The sequence below is a fragment of the Castanea sativa genome, chromosome 5 (genome assembly GCF_040712315.1).
Source record: "Castanea sativa cultivar Marrone di Chiusa Pesio chromosome 5, ASM4071231v1".
In the NCBI taxonomy this organism is placed as follows: Eukaryota; Viridiplantae; Streptophyta; class Magnoliopsida; order Fagales; family Fagaceae; genus Castanea; species Castanea sativa.
The window spans coordinates 72,620,603-72,637,462 of NC_134017.1; the positions used below are offsets into that span (position 1 = coordinate 72,620,603).

Here is a 16,860-nt window from a genome sequence, read left to right on the forward strand (position 1 = left end):
ATTCCTTACAACAAACAACCTCCCTATTTTGGTTAAAGCTTAGTTTGCCGTGGAGCGACCTCACATCTCTTTTCCTAAAATGGTAAAGGCCTCCATTAATTCTCTATCTTCATTGTCTAGCATGCATTAAATGGTTCCCACTTACCTTCTTCCTATTTTTGGTAAAGATATTTTTCCAGCAAAGCATATTCCCAAAAGTGGTCTCGATAGGATACCAAATCTAGGTCATTTCCCCCCTCCACCAAACCACACCCTCTGCCCCTCATCGGCCTTGGGCCCTACTCCTTTGCATTACTGGGATGCAAAAGGGCAGAGCCTAGACCTTACCTTACTCACCTACCGTGTTACTTTTGTCTTTTTTCTTGATTTTGGTTTCTTTCTCCTTCATGTGTTTTCTGCTACTATTATTTTTTTTTCTTTCATCATGTCTCTTACAGGAGATAAGTTTGGCTTCTTTTCTTCTTTTGTAAGGATGTTATGGGCTTCATGGGCTTGCGGCCCTTTGTTGGGTCAAAAAGGTCTCCCCAATTTGCTTTAATCTACCAAAGTCATTCTACAAAAAATCTATATTATATAGAAGATATGTATTCTGCAGAAGATTTGTATTTTGCTGCAAGTCACTTTCCCTTCCATTTCTCTCTCAACCCAAACATAAGCCTAGGCTTTTATTTCTTTTTTGTTTATTTGGTCTTCTTGGTGGGCCTTTGGGCCTCTCTTTTTATTGGGCTTCCCTCCTTATAGGCTTTTAGGTAAGAAGTTACAAAAACGGGCATCAAGAGGAAGTTTAACCATGGAGATTTAAAAGAGGAATGCTAAATGCATCATCATCATCATCATCATCATCATCATCATCATCATCATCATTATTATTATACTGATTAATTTGGGTTTCGGGGTGTTTTAATCAAAACGAAACAATTTATGCCCATGGAAAGCACACAAGTGAAGCAAGTTCTTAGACTTCAGATATAGAATTAATCAAATAATAACTTGACACTTCTGAATAATCTGAAGTTCAACTGTTTGAGTGCCACTTTAATTCGAAAATACATAAACTCTGTATCGATAGTTTATCTTGTCTTGACTCTTGAGGACATTGAAAAGCGTCACTAGAGAAAGTAGACATTTCATGGGCAAAGTTTTGAAGGAGTAATGAAACCCAATTCATAGGAAGCAATGGTGGAATACTTTGATTAGGGGGGGGGGGGTGGGAGACCCACGTAGTCCCTTGGGGGGGCCATGGCCCCTGCACGCGCACACACACACACACAAAATCACTTGCTTTCTAAAACAAATCACTTAGCATATTTCATTGTCAGATTTCAGGATTTGGAACTTGGTGACTGGTGAGTTTTCTTCTTCTTTAGCACTAAACCTTCGTCTCTTTTTAGTGTCTTTTTTTTTTTTTTTTTTTTCTCATCTACACCTAAATATTCACATGCTCTTTAATTTTTCATAGATTTTTTAGAGAAATATATGATTGAAGGCATGGGGAGGTTATTTGTGATGAGTCTTGAAGGGAAGATCTACAGTTGTAAGCATTGCCACACGGCCCGCACCCATCTTTGCACTTTGTGAAGACAAAGTTTCTAAGGTTAAATTGTTTTGATTTATTACCTATTTTTGATTAGTTAGATATCATGTGGCTGTGGGCATGGTTGTCAAAATCCCGATCTGGATCCTACGATCCTACGATTTTACGATCTCACCTGCTCAAAACGATTCGGATTTTTCAAGGATCTTTGCGATCGTTCAGGATCGATAGGATCACACGATTCTGACGATCCCAAACGACCTTTATTTCTTGTAATGTTTTTAAACTTAATAGATTGCTCAGTTGGATTTAAATGAAAAATAAAATCCCAATAGACCAAAATTTTCAACTCTAATGTAGAGAGTGTGCCAGTTGGATCCGAATAAAAAATATTCCAATAGAGTGTCATGTTTTGAGATTTTTGACCTCTTTAAATGATGCTTATAAATGAATATAGTGATGTATGGTAATTATATTAATGAATGTATAATTTATGTAATTATTTAACATACAAATGTTTATTTTTTTTGTTTTTTTCTCAAATAATATAGGATCTTACGATTTACGATCCGATCCTACGATCCACGATCTCACCTACCTCCTACGATCCTACGTAGGATCCTGATTTTGACAACCTTGGCTGTGGGTGTTGTTAAATTGTTTGGTTTATGTTTTGTACTTGTGTGTTTGATTTTTTTTATTTGAGGGGTTATTATTAATTAATGATGTATTAAAAAAATTAAAATACAGGAAAATTTTAATAATAAGGAATGATGATGGGTCGATTGTTTAAATTATAGTGGAATTTTTTTTTCTTGAGTATGAATAACATCCATATAACTAAGTAAAAATTTCTAATTAAAATTTTATTTTTAAAGTTCTTTTTAGGTTAATTTTTGAGTCATATTCTTAAAGCTAAAAGAATTATGAGCCAAAAAAAAAAACAAAAAAACAATTGATGCATTCTTTAAGAAAAAAGATGTTAGCAATTCAGAAATTAGAACACTTGTGGCTATAGAAACAAATGTTGATACTTCAATGTCTGATGAACACCCCTCCAAATGTTCAATAATTTAATTTGAAGAGATAGATAGTGATCAGTGCCGGCTCTACAGGGTAACCAATTGATGCAATCGCCTAAGGCCCAAAGTAGAAAAAAGGCCCCAAATTTTAATTTAATTAAGCTCAAATATTAGCTATTACATAAAATAATTTTTTTTTTCAAGTAGAAATGTTATGTTCACAACTATTTTCATAATATTTTTACAACAAATCCTAATAATTTTTTTTATCAAGTAGAAATGTTATGTTCACAACTATTAGAGGCTGTTACTTATTGATAACAAAATAAATAATTTCAGTAGTGAGTTCAAATTAGAACCAATAACAACTTAATAATTAGAATTTTTTGTGAAAAATATTATGAGTGTAACACATCTATAAAAAAAAAAAAAAAAAAAGCAATACACAAAAAAAATTCACAATGTTTTCCACAATAATTGAGCTGACAAACTTTTCTTAGTTTTTACCTAAGTCTACCACTAATAATACTCTTTTACTTACCACTATCAATCTACCGTATTAACAGGTGTGAAAGTTTTGTCAATTTTTGTGTTTACAGACTTTCTAAAAAAAATCTACATTTTTCGTGTTAGTTAGTAATAATTTTGCATCTAAAATAAGATAGTAGAATTTAAGTATTTTTTTTAAATTCATATTTAAATATATATAAAAGGCCTCAATTTTAGTTTTCGCCTCAAGCTGCCCCTGATCATGATCTAGGATCACATAAACAAATATGTGAATTTTCTATCAACAAACAAGATGAAATTCGACGAGCTTATCTCAAAGAAGGTCCATATCAACCTAAAAATATAGATTATCCATACAACGATGATACTCATCGTCGTCAATTTCAAGTTTCATGGTTTGAATCACATAGGGATTGGTTAGAATACTTACCTTCAATGGATGCGATATATTGTCTACCTTTCTACCTTTTTGGTAAGAAACCAATAGGTCGTCCCGGATCAGATGCATTCATTTTAACAGGTTTTAATAATTGGAAAAAGGTGAATGATGGAATGAATTGTCCTTTAATTCGTCATGTAGGGAAAGATCCAAACTTCTCACATAAAATTACTGTGAAATGTTGCGAGGATCTAAAGAATTATTCACGACATATTGACAAGCTAATTGAGAAACAAACGTCAAAAGAAATAGATAGTAATCGGTTGTGGCTCAAAACCTCAATAGAGTGTGCTTGATGGCTAGCATTCCAAGCTTATGCTTTCAGAGGTCATGATGAAAGCCTTGACTAAAAAAATAGAGGTAATTTTATTGAATTGATAAAATTCACATCAACTTTCAATGACAAAGTAGCTAATGTTGTCTTGGAAAATGCCCCACAAAATGCCAAATATACATCACCCACAATTCAAAAGGAGATTTTGCATATTCTTGTTAGTAATGTGCGAAATGCTATTCGTGAAGAAATTAGAGATGCAAAATTTTGCATTCTTGTTGATGAAGCTCAGGATGAGTCAAAGACAGAGTAAATGGCCATTATTTTGAGGTTTGTTGATAAAAATAGTTTCATTAAAGAGCGTTTCTTTCATATTGTGCATGTTAGGGATACTACTGGATTGACCCTAGAGAAGGAGATATGTGTTGTCCTTTCTCGTTACAACCTCCACATTGAGAATGTTCAAGGTCAATGGTATGATGAAACTAGTAATATGCGTGGTGAATGGAATGGATTACAAGCTCTATTTATTAAAGAATGTCCATATGCTTACTATGTACATTGCATGGCTCATAGGTTACAACTGGCTTTAGTTACAACATTTAGAGAAGTACAAGTTGTTCATCAATTCTTTGATCATTTGACTAATATTATCAATATTGTCATTGGTTCTAGTAAGCGTAATGATGAATTGCAATATGCTCATGGAGAACAAATTGAGAAAATGATTACTTCTAATGAAATTGAGACTGGAAGAGAAGCCTGGAAGAGAAGCAAACCAAATTGGTACTTTGCAACAGGTTGGAGATACACGTTGGGGATCTCATTTTCAATCTATTTGTAATTTGATAAAAATGTTTGATGCAACTTACAAAGTTATCAATACTATCTCTAAGGAAGGGGCTAATTATAAACAACGTGGTGATGCCGAGGGAGCTTATGAAGTATTAACATCATTTGAATTTGTTTTAGTTTTGCATACGATGAAAGAGATAATAGGAATTATTAATATTCTTTGCCAAGCTTTGCAACAACATTCTCAGGATTTTTTAAATGTCATGCATTTAGTTTCAACTACAAAATCACATATTCAAAAGTTGAGAGATGATGAATGGGAGCCTTTACTTGCTAGTGTTACATCATTTTGTGGAAAACATGAAATTGATATTTCTGATTTAAATGCCCGTTACACTAAAGCTCGAGGTAGATACCGTCATCAAGATGAAGCTTTGACAACAATAGAAAATCATTTAAGAATTGACATATCTACAGTTGCAATAGATTTTCAATTGCAATAATTGAATAGTAGATTTTGTGAGCTAACAGCTGTTCAGCGTTAAATCCTAAGGATGCTTTTAGATCATTCAAAATTGGTGATATTTGCAATTTGGCTAAAAATTATTATCCTCAAGATTTCACTAAGCAAGAAATTTGTCTTTTGAAGAGTCAATTGCAACATTATGAGCTTGATGTGACAAAGCATCCAGATTTTTAGAATATGGGTACAATATTTGAGCTATGTAGGAGATTAGAATTTTCAGGGAAGTCTAAATTCTTTTAATTGATAGACTGATTCGTCTTGTGTTGACCCTTTCAGTTTCTACATCAACTATAGAATGAGCTTTTTCAGCTATGAAACTATTAAAAACAAGACTTCGTAATAGAATGGAGGATGAACTTTTGGCAGATAATATGATAGTTTATATAGAAAAGGAAATTGCTAGGAATTTCACCATGAAAATGATTATGGATGAATTTTATTCGATGAAAAATCATCGTCAGGCATGATTTTGATCTGAAATATTTTTTTTTTGTGGATATTTTTGTATGTCTATAGTGAACTAGACAGTTTTTGTATGTTCATTAATGTTTAAGATTCATCAAAATTGAAATTTCATATTCAATAGACTATGATTTATATTTTTTATCTCAATACTTCAAATCGCCCCCCCCCCCCCCCCATGTAAAAATTCCTGGATACACATGTGCAGGGGCAACTTTAAAACAAGAGTAACTAATTTTAAAAAGACAACATATATAAAAAAAAATTAAATAAAATATATTGCGTAGTATTTGTTTTTGATTGTTTATATCAACCTTCCAATGTTTGGTTTCAAAATCAGTTTTTTCTCTTTTTTTTTAAAGAAAGAAAATCAGAAAAAGTTGAAGAACTGCAAAATCGCAGTTTTGCAAATATGTGTTCACTTTAAATTTGATTCAATACATATTTATTTTTTTGGTAAAAAGCTAGAACTAAACATACAGTGCTTTCTTAATGATTTTTTTAAGACATTGTTTCAAACATAGTTATCAAAATGGTATCGAAAGTTGACCCGATTGAAGAATTAGTTCATTGGTTCAACTAGTGGTTCATTGGTTGAATTGTAGGTTTAGTAATCAATTAAATTATAAATTATAATTATAAAAAGCAACTAAAATAAGATAAAAATACTCCATTTAGGTAAATTAATAAATTATAACAATAAAAAAATTATATCATATGACATAAAGTTAGAGAATATAAAAAACTAAACATGTCATTCACATAAATCATCCAATAATCAAGTTATATAGTCCAAAAATCTTAAAATAGCATATCTCAAAGAATTTCAAAATAAATTTTGATAATGGGTCATCACAACAAAATGGGTTGAGAGATTGTTGGCATGGGGAGAGGAAGAGAGACCAGCGGCACGTGGAGAGGCAGAGGGACCGATTGTTTGCTAAATATTTTTAGCAATAGCAACCTAGGTAAACTCGGTTTTTATGCTTTCGGATCTAAAATTTAATGCTCTAATACTGCACAAAATGGCATTGTCCAGACCTTGCGATGAAATAACTACCATCTCCTTTTAGCTTTTTCCATCAAGCGCTTTCTAAATAGTAAATACCAAAAGTTCGTTGTGAAATATATGTTCCTTGGTGATAACCTGAAAGTTGAAACTTCATTGGCATTCCAAACTAGATATCCAAATTGACAAAGTTCTTTATTTATTGAGAGAAAATTTACAAAGTTTAACCGTAAGGATTTAAAATGGGAACACTAAATGCATTATACTACTATTTAATTTGGATTTCGGGGTGTTATAATCAAAAGGAAACCATTAATTTTATGAATTGTACAAAGCCTATTGATATTTTCTGGTACGGTTGATATATTACTTTTTTTTTTAAAAATTTAATAATTTGGGGAAAGGAATTCGAACCTTGGATGCCTCCATTGCAATTGGAAAATACATAAACTCTTTGTCAGTGTTTTCTCTTGCCTTGACTCTTGAGGAGAAACACAAGCAACAAAAAAGAAAAAACACTGTCTTGACTCCTGAGGAGGAAAAAAAACGGTTATCAGTTATTGGCTTTAGATACCAAGCTCATCGCCCAAATTCAAAGGTAGCCTGCTTCCCAAGCTCATCGCCAAGAAATGGGCTTAGACACCAAAAATGGCCTTTTTTAATCCTCTAAGTTTGACATTGTTTTCATTATATTCGTTCTGTCTATTGCTATTTGAAAAACATTGTTCACTTTCTTTAAACAACACCACTTTTTTATTATTAAAAAATTATTTAGAAAATAATTTATTCATTTATTTAAATCAAAATTTGAAAAAAAAAAGTGATTTTCTTTTCTCAAGCACTACAAAACTTCTATTCTATACTCTAAGCCACAAGCTAAGATATATATATTTTTGAAACAATTGTTTGAAAATATAAAAAGAATCAAAAACCATAATAATTTTTTTTATCGTTTATTTCTTTTGTCTCTCCCTCATAACAAACGAACAAAAACATTTTGGTTTCACAAACACACAAATTCAGTTTCATAGAAAATTTTCAAGTTCCAACTTTCATAGACATACAAATCTGAAAATGGGAAAAGCACAAAAAATAAAAAAAAATAAAAAATAAAAAATCTGGGTCTATTGGTTTTATGGGGAGTAAAAAAAAAAAGCGAGCAAGAAAAGGCAATTGGGATATGTTCGATACTTAGGAGGAGAAGCTACATGAACTCCACTTGATTTATATTTTTTTGAGAATTAGTTGGAGTATGCTCTTATCCATTAATATTTTTTTGGTTCACACCACTTACCGTTGGGAATGCTTGTCATACAAAAAAAAAAGCTGGTTTTTCCTTGATGATACGAAAACTGGATTCATGTAACAAGTAAAAGGTTTACCATTCCTTAGTCAAAAAAATATGTGGCCATGAAATAGGGATTAAGCAAAACACAACTGACTGGGTGGTAGAGTCGTGGAAACACCTATTTCTTTCATCAATCCAATAGTAGGTAGGTATTATTAGAAACTAGAGTCAGGGGTATGGTATCTAATAAGTCTTTCTACTCATCTTCTTTTTGATTTTGTATCTTTTCCATCCTACTTTATTTCTCTTTTTTTTTTTCTTTTTTTTTCTTTTTTTTTTTTTAAATTGAAATTGGTTTGTCATTGCATTAGAATTCAATTACACTTGATTGCATTTGATTCTATCCAATTGGCATAATAACCAAAACAAACTAGTTACGAAATCATATGATTGTAAGTTGTGAAGCAATAACAAAAAGAATGCAAATAAATGGGAGGGTGAGAAAAAGAGAAAAAGAGCCCGTTTGGATAGGCTGTTATGAAATCCTAAACGCGCGTTTTTATTAAAATCGTCAATTCTCATGTGTTTGGTATAACGATTTTACTGGAAATTGCGTTATTTAAAACGTCAAATATTACGTTTTGAAACTGAGGTATAGAATAGCTTTTTGAAAAACTTCATTGAAAACGCAAATCACAATATACATTTTAAAGTTTGAATACCTAAAACACCCTCAAGTTTTTGCTAAATGACAAAAACACCGGCTAGCAAATAACCTCATTGGTCACCCTCAAGCTTGCTCTCTGTCCAGTGGCAGAGACACGTTGAGGCCGAGGGGGCCAAGACCGCCCCCCCCCCCCCCCCTCCCAAAAAAAACTTCAAGCTTTATGTAATTTTAGCAACTTACCTAATCTGCACCAGCATATAGTTGCAGATAGCACTAGCTTTCACTGGTAGATGCATCTGGGTAGGCACCGGCTAATTAAGCAGTCTTCACACTTTTCTTAGCTCATCTCCTTTAAATCTTCAGCATCCTAACTCTTCCACCTTTTTTCTTCCACTTTTTCTTTCTTTATTTCTTCAGTTCTTCCGTCATTTTTGGGAAGCACAAAGAGTGACTTTTTGATTTTACAAAAGCAACATTTATCAGTTACCCATCTACCTCCACCACGTGTATGGTTGAAACTAGAAGTCTCAAAACTTAGACTCCCTAGGTGGTCAGGTAATGGGATGGGTCATAAACTCTTTATGACTTTTCTTTTTTTCACCACTTTTATGACTTCTCTTTTTTATCTTTATTTGTTAAATGTACATAACAAACTATTATTATACTTAATAAAAATATACAACAATACATCATGTAATTGGTTGTACTTAATTATATTATTTTATATATTGAAATTTGGATCATGATTTAGCAGACAAACTAAATAGTATACTAACTGAACGCTAAGCCCTTTTTGGTAATTTGAACTGAAACAACACTTTTAAACTAATACTGTTCACAAAGTTTGCCAAACATTTTATTGTGATTTTCAAAATTATGTTTTCAAAAGGCTTATTTTAAAAAAGCTATTTTTGAAAACGTACTTTTTTAAACAGCTTATCCAAATAGATCCAAAGAATACTAATGCTACATGATTCCAATATGTAAAGTCTACGAGTGATCTTATAAAGGACAGCATAGTAAAGCATCAATATTAAATTGATTGATCTAGAGTTAGATGAATTTGTTCATAGAACCAAAAACAAAAACAAAAAACAAAAAAGGCAAGGGCCCTGGGTCCACAAAGACTGAGAAAATTGACTTAATAACACTTTTCATTTTCATTAGGAGCTCTACTGTAGAATTCAAGTCTAACCACTAATCGTAAAGCGAGGGGTATGACGAAACCCGTTGATGTAGAAGATTCTATTGAAAATGAATCATAATAATTTATTGGGTAGGATGGAGAAACGAACTCAAGACCAATCCACTTTTATTTTGAGAGGCCATGTCATTGGATAACCCTACAACCAAAATAGATATGGAAAGAATAAATGACTAGGAATGCTTGTCAAAATGCATTTTTTTTCATTAATCCTGTAGAGATTTTGGTTTATTATTTGGAATTTTAGGTTTTTATTGGATATCGGGTAGCTGTTTACGTGATTTTGAACCTATTTATCTTATAAATCAAAATAAATAATACAGACTCAAACCTTATTATTTATGGCCGTAAAAGATCCGTATGAAGTGAAAATCATTGGCATTTTTTATTTTAGGAGTTTTAGCCCTGATTCACAAAGGGCCAAAAAAACTTTCTAGTTTGCTTTTTGTCCAACGAAATGTGTGGCCTTTATTTTATTTTATTTATGAGAGAGACATGTGGGCCGATGTGGCCTTAAATGGTAAAATTTTCTTTTATTAAAATTAAAGATTAGTTTTACTAAAGGAGACTAGTGCTCTGTTTTTTTAGACATCAACATTTTCAAGAAAATGATAGTGTTTTTTAATTAAAAAAATGGAAAGGGATAATGACAAATTAATGAATATTAATAATTAATAATTAAAAGATATAAACTAATGATTTTTTTAGGAAAGAATTAATAAATAAAACCATTCCTAAAATATACATAAATTTGACCAATTTTAAATTACATAAAATTTTTCAAACAATTCGCATAAGATTAACAAATATATGATAAAGACAAGCAAATAAATATGCGTGAACTTGGAGAATTTGAAAATTATAGATTGTAGGAACTAGGAGAATTGGAAAATTATAGAGTTGGAAGATTTAAAAAAATATAGCTATTTGGAATTTGGAAAGAATAAAGAATGAATGGAAAACTAATATTTAAATAGAATAGAGAAATGATAGAGAGTTTGTTGGAAAATGTATTTGAAGAAGTAAATAGACAATAAATAAAAGTGACTATTCACTCTCCAAACAGTACAAAAATATGAAAAGGCTACTAGAGATGCTCTAAACAACATACTTTCCGTCTAATTTTAAATCATATCACAGCCCATTACTTTCCCTGCATCAAATTCCTCTTCACAAGAGGTTCCAATTTCTTTCAAGATGTTCTTTGTTTAGTTCTATAGACAATACCAAAATTTGTCTGCATAATTAAAGCATCGAATCATTTTTAAAATTTTCAATATTTTTTTGAGAAAATAAAAATGTGGTTAATTCAATTATTGCTACCAAGAAAATGAATAGATTCTTCAAATTCCGTTTGGTAGCATAATACAATTAAGATGAAAGTTTTGGAGGATTCATGTTGCTAGTTTCTCGTTGGGATTTCAAGAGAATATAAAAATAAATGGATTATTTTATTTATACTTTTAACATAGGGATTTCAATGATTTTTTTTTTAAACTTGTTCAGAGTCTACACTGTACAGACTATCTCTTTGACTTGGCACAAAAATTGACATCAAATATTTTGATTGAAACAACTAGCACACCCCTAAAACCAAAAACAAGAGAACAAAAAATCAACTAGCTAGTACACGTGATAGACTTTTTTTTATTATTGGATGAATGCAAATGATAGACTTAAAAGGCCTACAGACTATTTCTTCGACTTGGCACAAAAATTGACATCAAATATTTTGATTAAAACAACTACCACACCCCTAAAACCAAAAACAAAAGAACAAAAAATCAACTAGCTAGTACACGTGATAGACTTTTTATTGTTATTAGATGAATGCAAATGATAGACTTAAAAGGCATATCATTAATGTTCCATTTTTTTTTTTTTGGGGTCAATAAACTGAAATGCGAGATTCAAAAGGAAAATTATTAAATACTTTAGGAGTACCATAAATGCATATTTTCCCCTCTCATATGAATTGTGAGTCTCACCATAAATTTATTTAATAGGACCTACAGTTATGTAAGAAAGGAAAGTATGCATTTATGATACTCTGAGAGTATCTAATAATTACCCGGTTCAAAGTGGTCCATTCCAACTTTTTGGACTGGAAATTAAATATTGATAGTTATTAAATAAATTTAAGTCGGTGGAAATAACTTTTTCTTTCCTATATATTTGACCATATTTTCATTTTAGTCCATACCTTTTAATTTTACCACTTTTAGTTCCCAAATGAAAAAAACATTCTATTTCGGTCCCTATGATTACTCACTTAATGGAAATATTTTATGTAACAAACGGAGTGCACTGTTCGCACAATAAATACTGACTTGTCCATTAAAATATTATTAAAAAAAGCCATGTAAGCATCCACATCAATCTCTAACTTAAAAAAATTATCAATTAAAAAAACATAATTAAAAACAAAAAAAAAAATGGTGGAATTTAGATCCATGTGTGTTTTTATTTGTACTTGTTTCTTATTTTTCTTCGTTCTTCTTCTTGCTCTTCCTAGATCACTATTTCTGCACCCTCCTCTTACTTCTTTTCTTCTTTCTTGTTCTTCTTTTTTTTTTTTTCTTCTTCTTTCTTTTCTGGTATTCTCTCTTTCTCGTTCTTCCAAATTTGGTGTGACATGGGTCCTCAACTAGTGATGGAACAATGTGGGATCAGGGGTGTTTGCAGGTGGTGGGTCAATTTTTTGGCTATGTGTACGTAGCATGGTTGTCAAAATCGCGATCCGGATCATAAAATTGCACGATTTTACAATCCCACCTCACCAAAAAGTTTAAAATCGTAGCAGGATTGCAAAAATGTTAGGATCGTGTAGAATTGTATAAAATCGTAGGATCGCATGAGATCCTACCGATCCTACCATTTGGCTTGAATTTTTTTATTTTTTTTTTATTTTTTAAGTGGGATTCATTTGGGTAAACCTAAATCCACAAGCCCAACGGGTTTTAGAAGCCCAATAATGAATTGAAGTCCCAAATTTACCCCTATGTCAACATAAAATCTAAAAAAAAACCTATGGTATAAGTTTAAAGTTTTCAAAAACAAAACCTAAACTATTTAGAAACACAAAGCTCTAGCACGCACCTCTGTCCCGCGCCTCCTCAACCCTCTATCAAAAATCCAGCACCTCTCAACCCTGTTAATGGTGAGCCATCACTGCCTTTAAGATTTCTTAACTTAACTTTAACGTTTAAAAAAAAAAAAAAAACCAGTAAAAAACCCAGCACCTCAATCCTACGCCTCCTCACTCCTCTGTCAAAAACCCAGCACCTCTCAACCCTCTCAATGATGTTGCCATGAGTCATCGCTGCTGTAAGGACACAATTCAAGTTCCCAAACTACGACTGGGAGAAAAATGGGCTTGAAAGACCTTTCTTTACAATGAATTTGTAGAGGATGGGCTTGTAATTTAGATTTCAAGGATGGTTTAGACAATTACAAAAAGAACGGGCTTTGGGCCCAATAGAACAGAACAAAGAATCGTTTGCAAAGAGTAAGACTGAGAAATCGTCCTCGGATTGTGTCCGAGGATGGTTTCTAATGATATTTCTCAAGTTTGGATACAAGTGTTGATTATCATTTACTATTGGCTCTATCTCTTTTACTCAGAAAAGTCCCCCTTTTTGGATACTTGTCCCATCCATTCTTCCCTAAAGCCCGCTGGGATTAGGGACCAAGTTCCAAGCTCGATGTTCAGGTCCCATCCTTCCATCTATACGGTCGGTTGTATCAATTTACGAGCTTTTAATGTATGGGCGGTGGTAGCGGCTTTATTTTTAGACATTCCACCGTTCTTTCTCTCGCCCTCCACGTATACCGCGTGCATCCCCATAATTGTAGGACTCATTATAATATAACCTGTGGATACCAAACTTCTCTTTCTATGTCCTCGGCCTTGAAATCCGAGGACAAATCTACTCCTGGACGTGTGTGGATATGTAAATAGTCCACGGCCATTTTGATGTCTTCGGATTTTGGGTTTCCAGCCCAAAATACTTCGTTGGGCCATCCTTCATATGCTATTGGGCCCAATACCCCTACATAGCCCCTCGAGTTTCTTTATTTTTTCACCTCGGGAGAAAAATAGAATCTCGACTTAAAAAGACCCCACGTTACTCCCCGTACTTTTGGCAACATTGTTGACGGAGATAACTTCGAATCACCCATCGCGTGTTCCCAATGCTTCGGTATGCGAAACGCCCCCGAATTGATTGTTGGCGCTTCTATGTCCCCACGTTTCATTAATATGACACATATCCAACGGTCGAGAGCGATTCTTGGGTTGAGGCGGGAATTCGCCCGCTTTAAAACATCTTCGACATATAAATACTAATTTTCTTCAAAATTCTTCACACTACGTAAAACCTCATAACGTACCTGCCACACTTTTCATCTCCCCGTACTCTCTCTCTCGTCTATCAAGTACCCCGTCCGAGGTGACCGTGCTTTCTTCCTTTTTAAAAGTAAGTTCTTCAATACTCGCCCCTCCTTATCGCCTTTTTGTTTCTTTTGTTTCTTTTCTTTCCCATCTTCTCTTTTTCACCGTGTCTTTCATCCTCGGCATAGTTATTTTTTCTCCACACCCCGCCTTTTTTTCAAAAAGAATGGGTAGATTTGCGTCCTGGTGGATTCAAACGAAAAAATAGAATGTTTAAGGTTAAGTACAAAATTCCCTCGGATGTATCCATTAGGTACCGTAACGAGGAAGAGTTTTATACAAAAAGAAAAACGGGGAAGTTGTAATCCCGATGATTGCGTTCATCGAAGGGGGAATGAAAATCCCCATGGGAAGCGTGACTAGGGATTATCTTAGGGCTTTTAGGTTGGCTCCCACCCGGTGTGCCCCAAAATGTCTTTAGGATCTTAGGTTCCATAGACGCTTTAAATGAGAAGATGAACCTAGGGCTCACTCACCACGACGTGAACCGGGTTTATAACCTCCATCACCTAAGCAAAAAAGATGAATATTACCTAAAGTCTAGACACCCGAAGTCGAGCTAATTCAATGTACGCTCGAATCAAATAAGGAGCCTAAAAATGACTTCACGATCATATCGGGAAATTGGCACAACGGCCTCCCCGTCCGACAAGGGAAGGGACTCCAGGTGAAGTTTCTTTTACATACTTTTATCTTTCGTCTTTTTACTTACTCTTACCCACTTTTACTTGGACAACTCGTATCCACACGCAGCGGATCGTCATCCTAACCTTGTGGATTTCGGGCGATTGGATAGGATCCTACAAGCCGAGATCTTCGTGCACACCGACGGTCAACTCCGTGCGGCTCGTCGATCCTCGGCTACACTCCAATATCAAAAGCCTTTCGGGCGCCGAAGTGCGTGATTAAAGCCCGCGATCCTCGTCTTCCTCGGATTAGCGTTGCTGTGAGGGTTTTTTGCTACCGGGGGACTACCATTCCTCAAGGTACCTTGGTCACCCAACCAATCCAACCGCCACCATTTGTTCCTACTGGGATTCCCACGGTTCCTTTCTCCACAATTTTAACCTCCGGTGAAGCCGCATCTTCCTACCTTACCGTAAAGGAAGAAGAAGAAGAAGAAGAAGTTGACGTACCAGATTCCGAGGACGAGTTCGAGGTTTTTAATCAACTCTACTCTCCCGAAGACTCAACTTCCATCCTCGGCACTTCTACCCGAAATCTCAAAGGTTACTACCGAAGAACTTGATGTTATGGGCATTCAACGAAAGATTAAACCCAGCCTCGAAAGATGTCCTTGAGGGCGCCGACAAGGACCCTAGAGTCCAAGAACCTCCAAAAGAGGTGCGCCCTCGGACTCAAGAAAAGTCTTGACAAACGCCCCGAAGCTAGGCTTCTCCTCCTCCTCCATCCTCCCAAACTCAACGTGCCAACATAGCTGATCTCAAAAGAAAAAGGGATCAGCCGAAAGGGAAGGAAGTTGTGGAGGTAGGAAAGGGTTCTGTATCCAAGGAGCCCGAGGGTGAAAAGGGTGCAAAGCAAGCCCGCACCATACGGACTAGGTCGGAAAGAAGAACCGACCAACGGGCGGTCGTACGCGCCTGTATGGCTTCCCGACCTTTCTATGGACGATGAGGTCATTACCGTGGATGCGTCCATTAGAAATTCCGATGAAGGGACAGCGGCATGCGTCGCAGATGCTTTGGAGCAAGCACCGTTACTCCCCGAGGATATGATCGAGCCGAGAAAGAAAAGGGACCACACCGTCTTCATGACTTTGAAGAAGGAGCTTGCAATGGTGAGTTTTCTCTAAAACCTTGACTTTTGTTTTTATTTCCTATATATATCTATACGTCTAAGGTTTATATGTTTTGTTTGTAGGCCGTTCAATTCCGCCCATGTAGGGCGGAAGAGATTGCCATTAATTCCTATAAGTCTCTCGAGGGCCGAGGAGTCCGGTGCGTGAAACTGCTCAAAAGATCTCGGACCTTCATAAGAAGAAAGCTGCAGGAGGTCACGGCAAAATTGGCTAAGGTTGAGAGTGCCAAGGCGGGCTTAGAGGCCGATCTCGAAAACGACGACTAAACAAAGCCGAGGATCGATGCCTAATGCTTCGCCAAGCCGAGGATAACCTCTTAGTAGCACGAAGGCTCGTAGAGGATCTTAAGAAAGATGCACGAGTCCGAGAAGGCCAAAGAAGAAGCCATCAAGGGCAAAGAAGAAGCCATTGAGGAGAAGAAAAAGGCCGAGAAAGCAAAGGAAGAGGCCGAGAACTCGAGGACCAAGCCGAACAAGACGGTTATGATATAGGCGTGAAGGAGGTCACCGAAACCCTTCAAGGCTCGTGTTCCCGAGGTATGTAGGCACTACGCCTCCAAGTGTGGAATGAGGCACTTTCCCAAGCTGGGGTTGATGCCTCTTCCACTCTTTGGAAAGCGAGAGAGTGTCTACTATCCTCCCGCAATTCGCGCTTCTTCCATTCCCGACACCGCACAAGAAGCCGCCCGGTGGATCATCCGAGGATAAGGTGGGTGATTTGGTCGAAGACTCAACTCTTCCCGAAGATGCCCCCGAACAACTTGACCCCCGCACAAGAAAAGGCAATTGAAGACGTACGGCCTTCAAGTGATCTTCGGGAATCTTCAAAGGATGAGTTGGGTGATCAAGCTAACCCAAT

The 16,860-nt window shown here is 35.1% G+C and overlaps 1 protein-coding gene across 1 annotated transcript; it reads left to right on the plus strand.

Annotated features, from left to right (window-relative positions):
- Window positions 1-4,092: 4,092 nt before the first annotated feature.
- On the plus strand, window positions 4,093-5,077 carry LOC142635745 (uncharacterized). The gene is made up of 2 exons (XM_075809848.1): window positions 4,093-4,579; window positions 4,752-5,077. The coding sequence occupies exons 1-2, from the start codon at window positions 4,093-4,095 to the stop codon at window positions 5,075-5,077; spliced, it is 813 nt and encodes a 270-aa protein (XP_075665963.1).
- The last annotated feature ends 11,783 nt before the right edge of the window (window positions 5,078-16,860 follow it).

Coding starts and splice junctions, on each gene's coding strand:
- LOC142635745 (XM_075809848.1), top strand. CDS start 4,093: ATGGCCATTATTTTGAGGTTTGTTGATAAAAATAGTTTCATTAAAGAG. Junction 4,580..4,751: donor AAATTGGTACTTTGCAACAG/GTTGGAGATACA, acceptor AATTTGTTTTAG/TTTTGCATACGATGAAAGAG.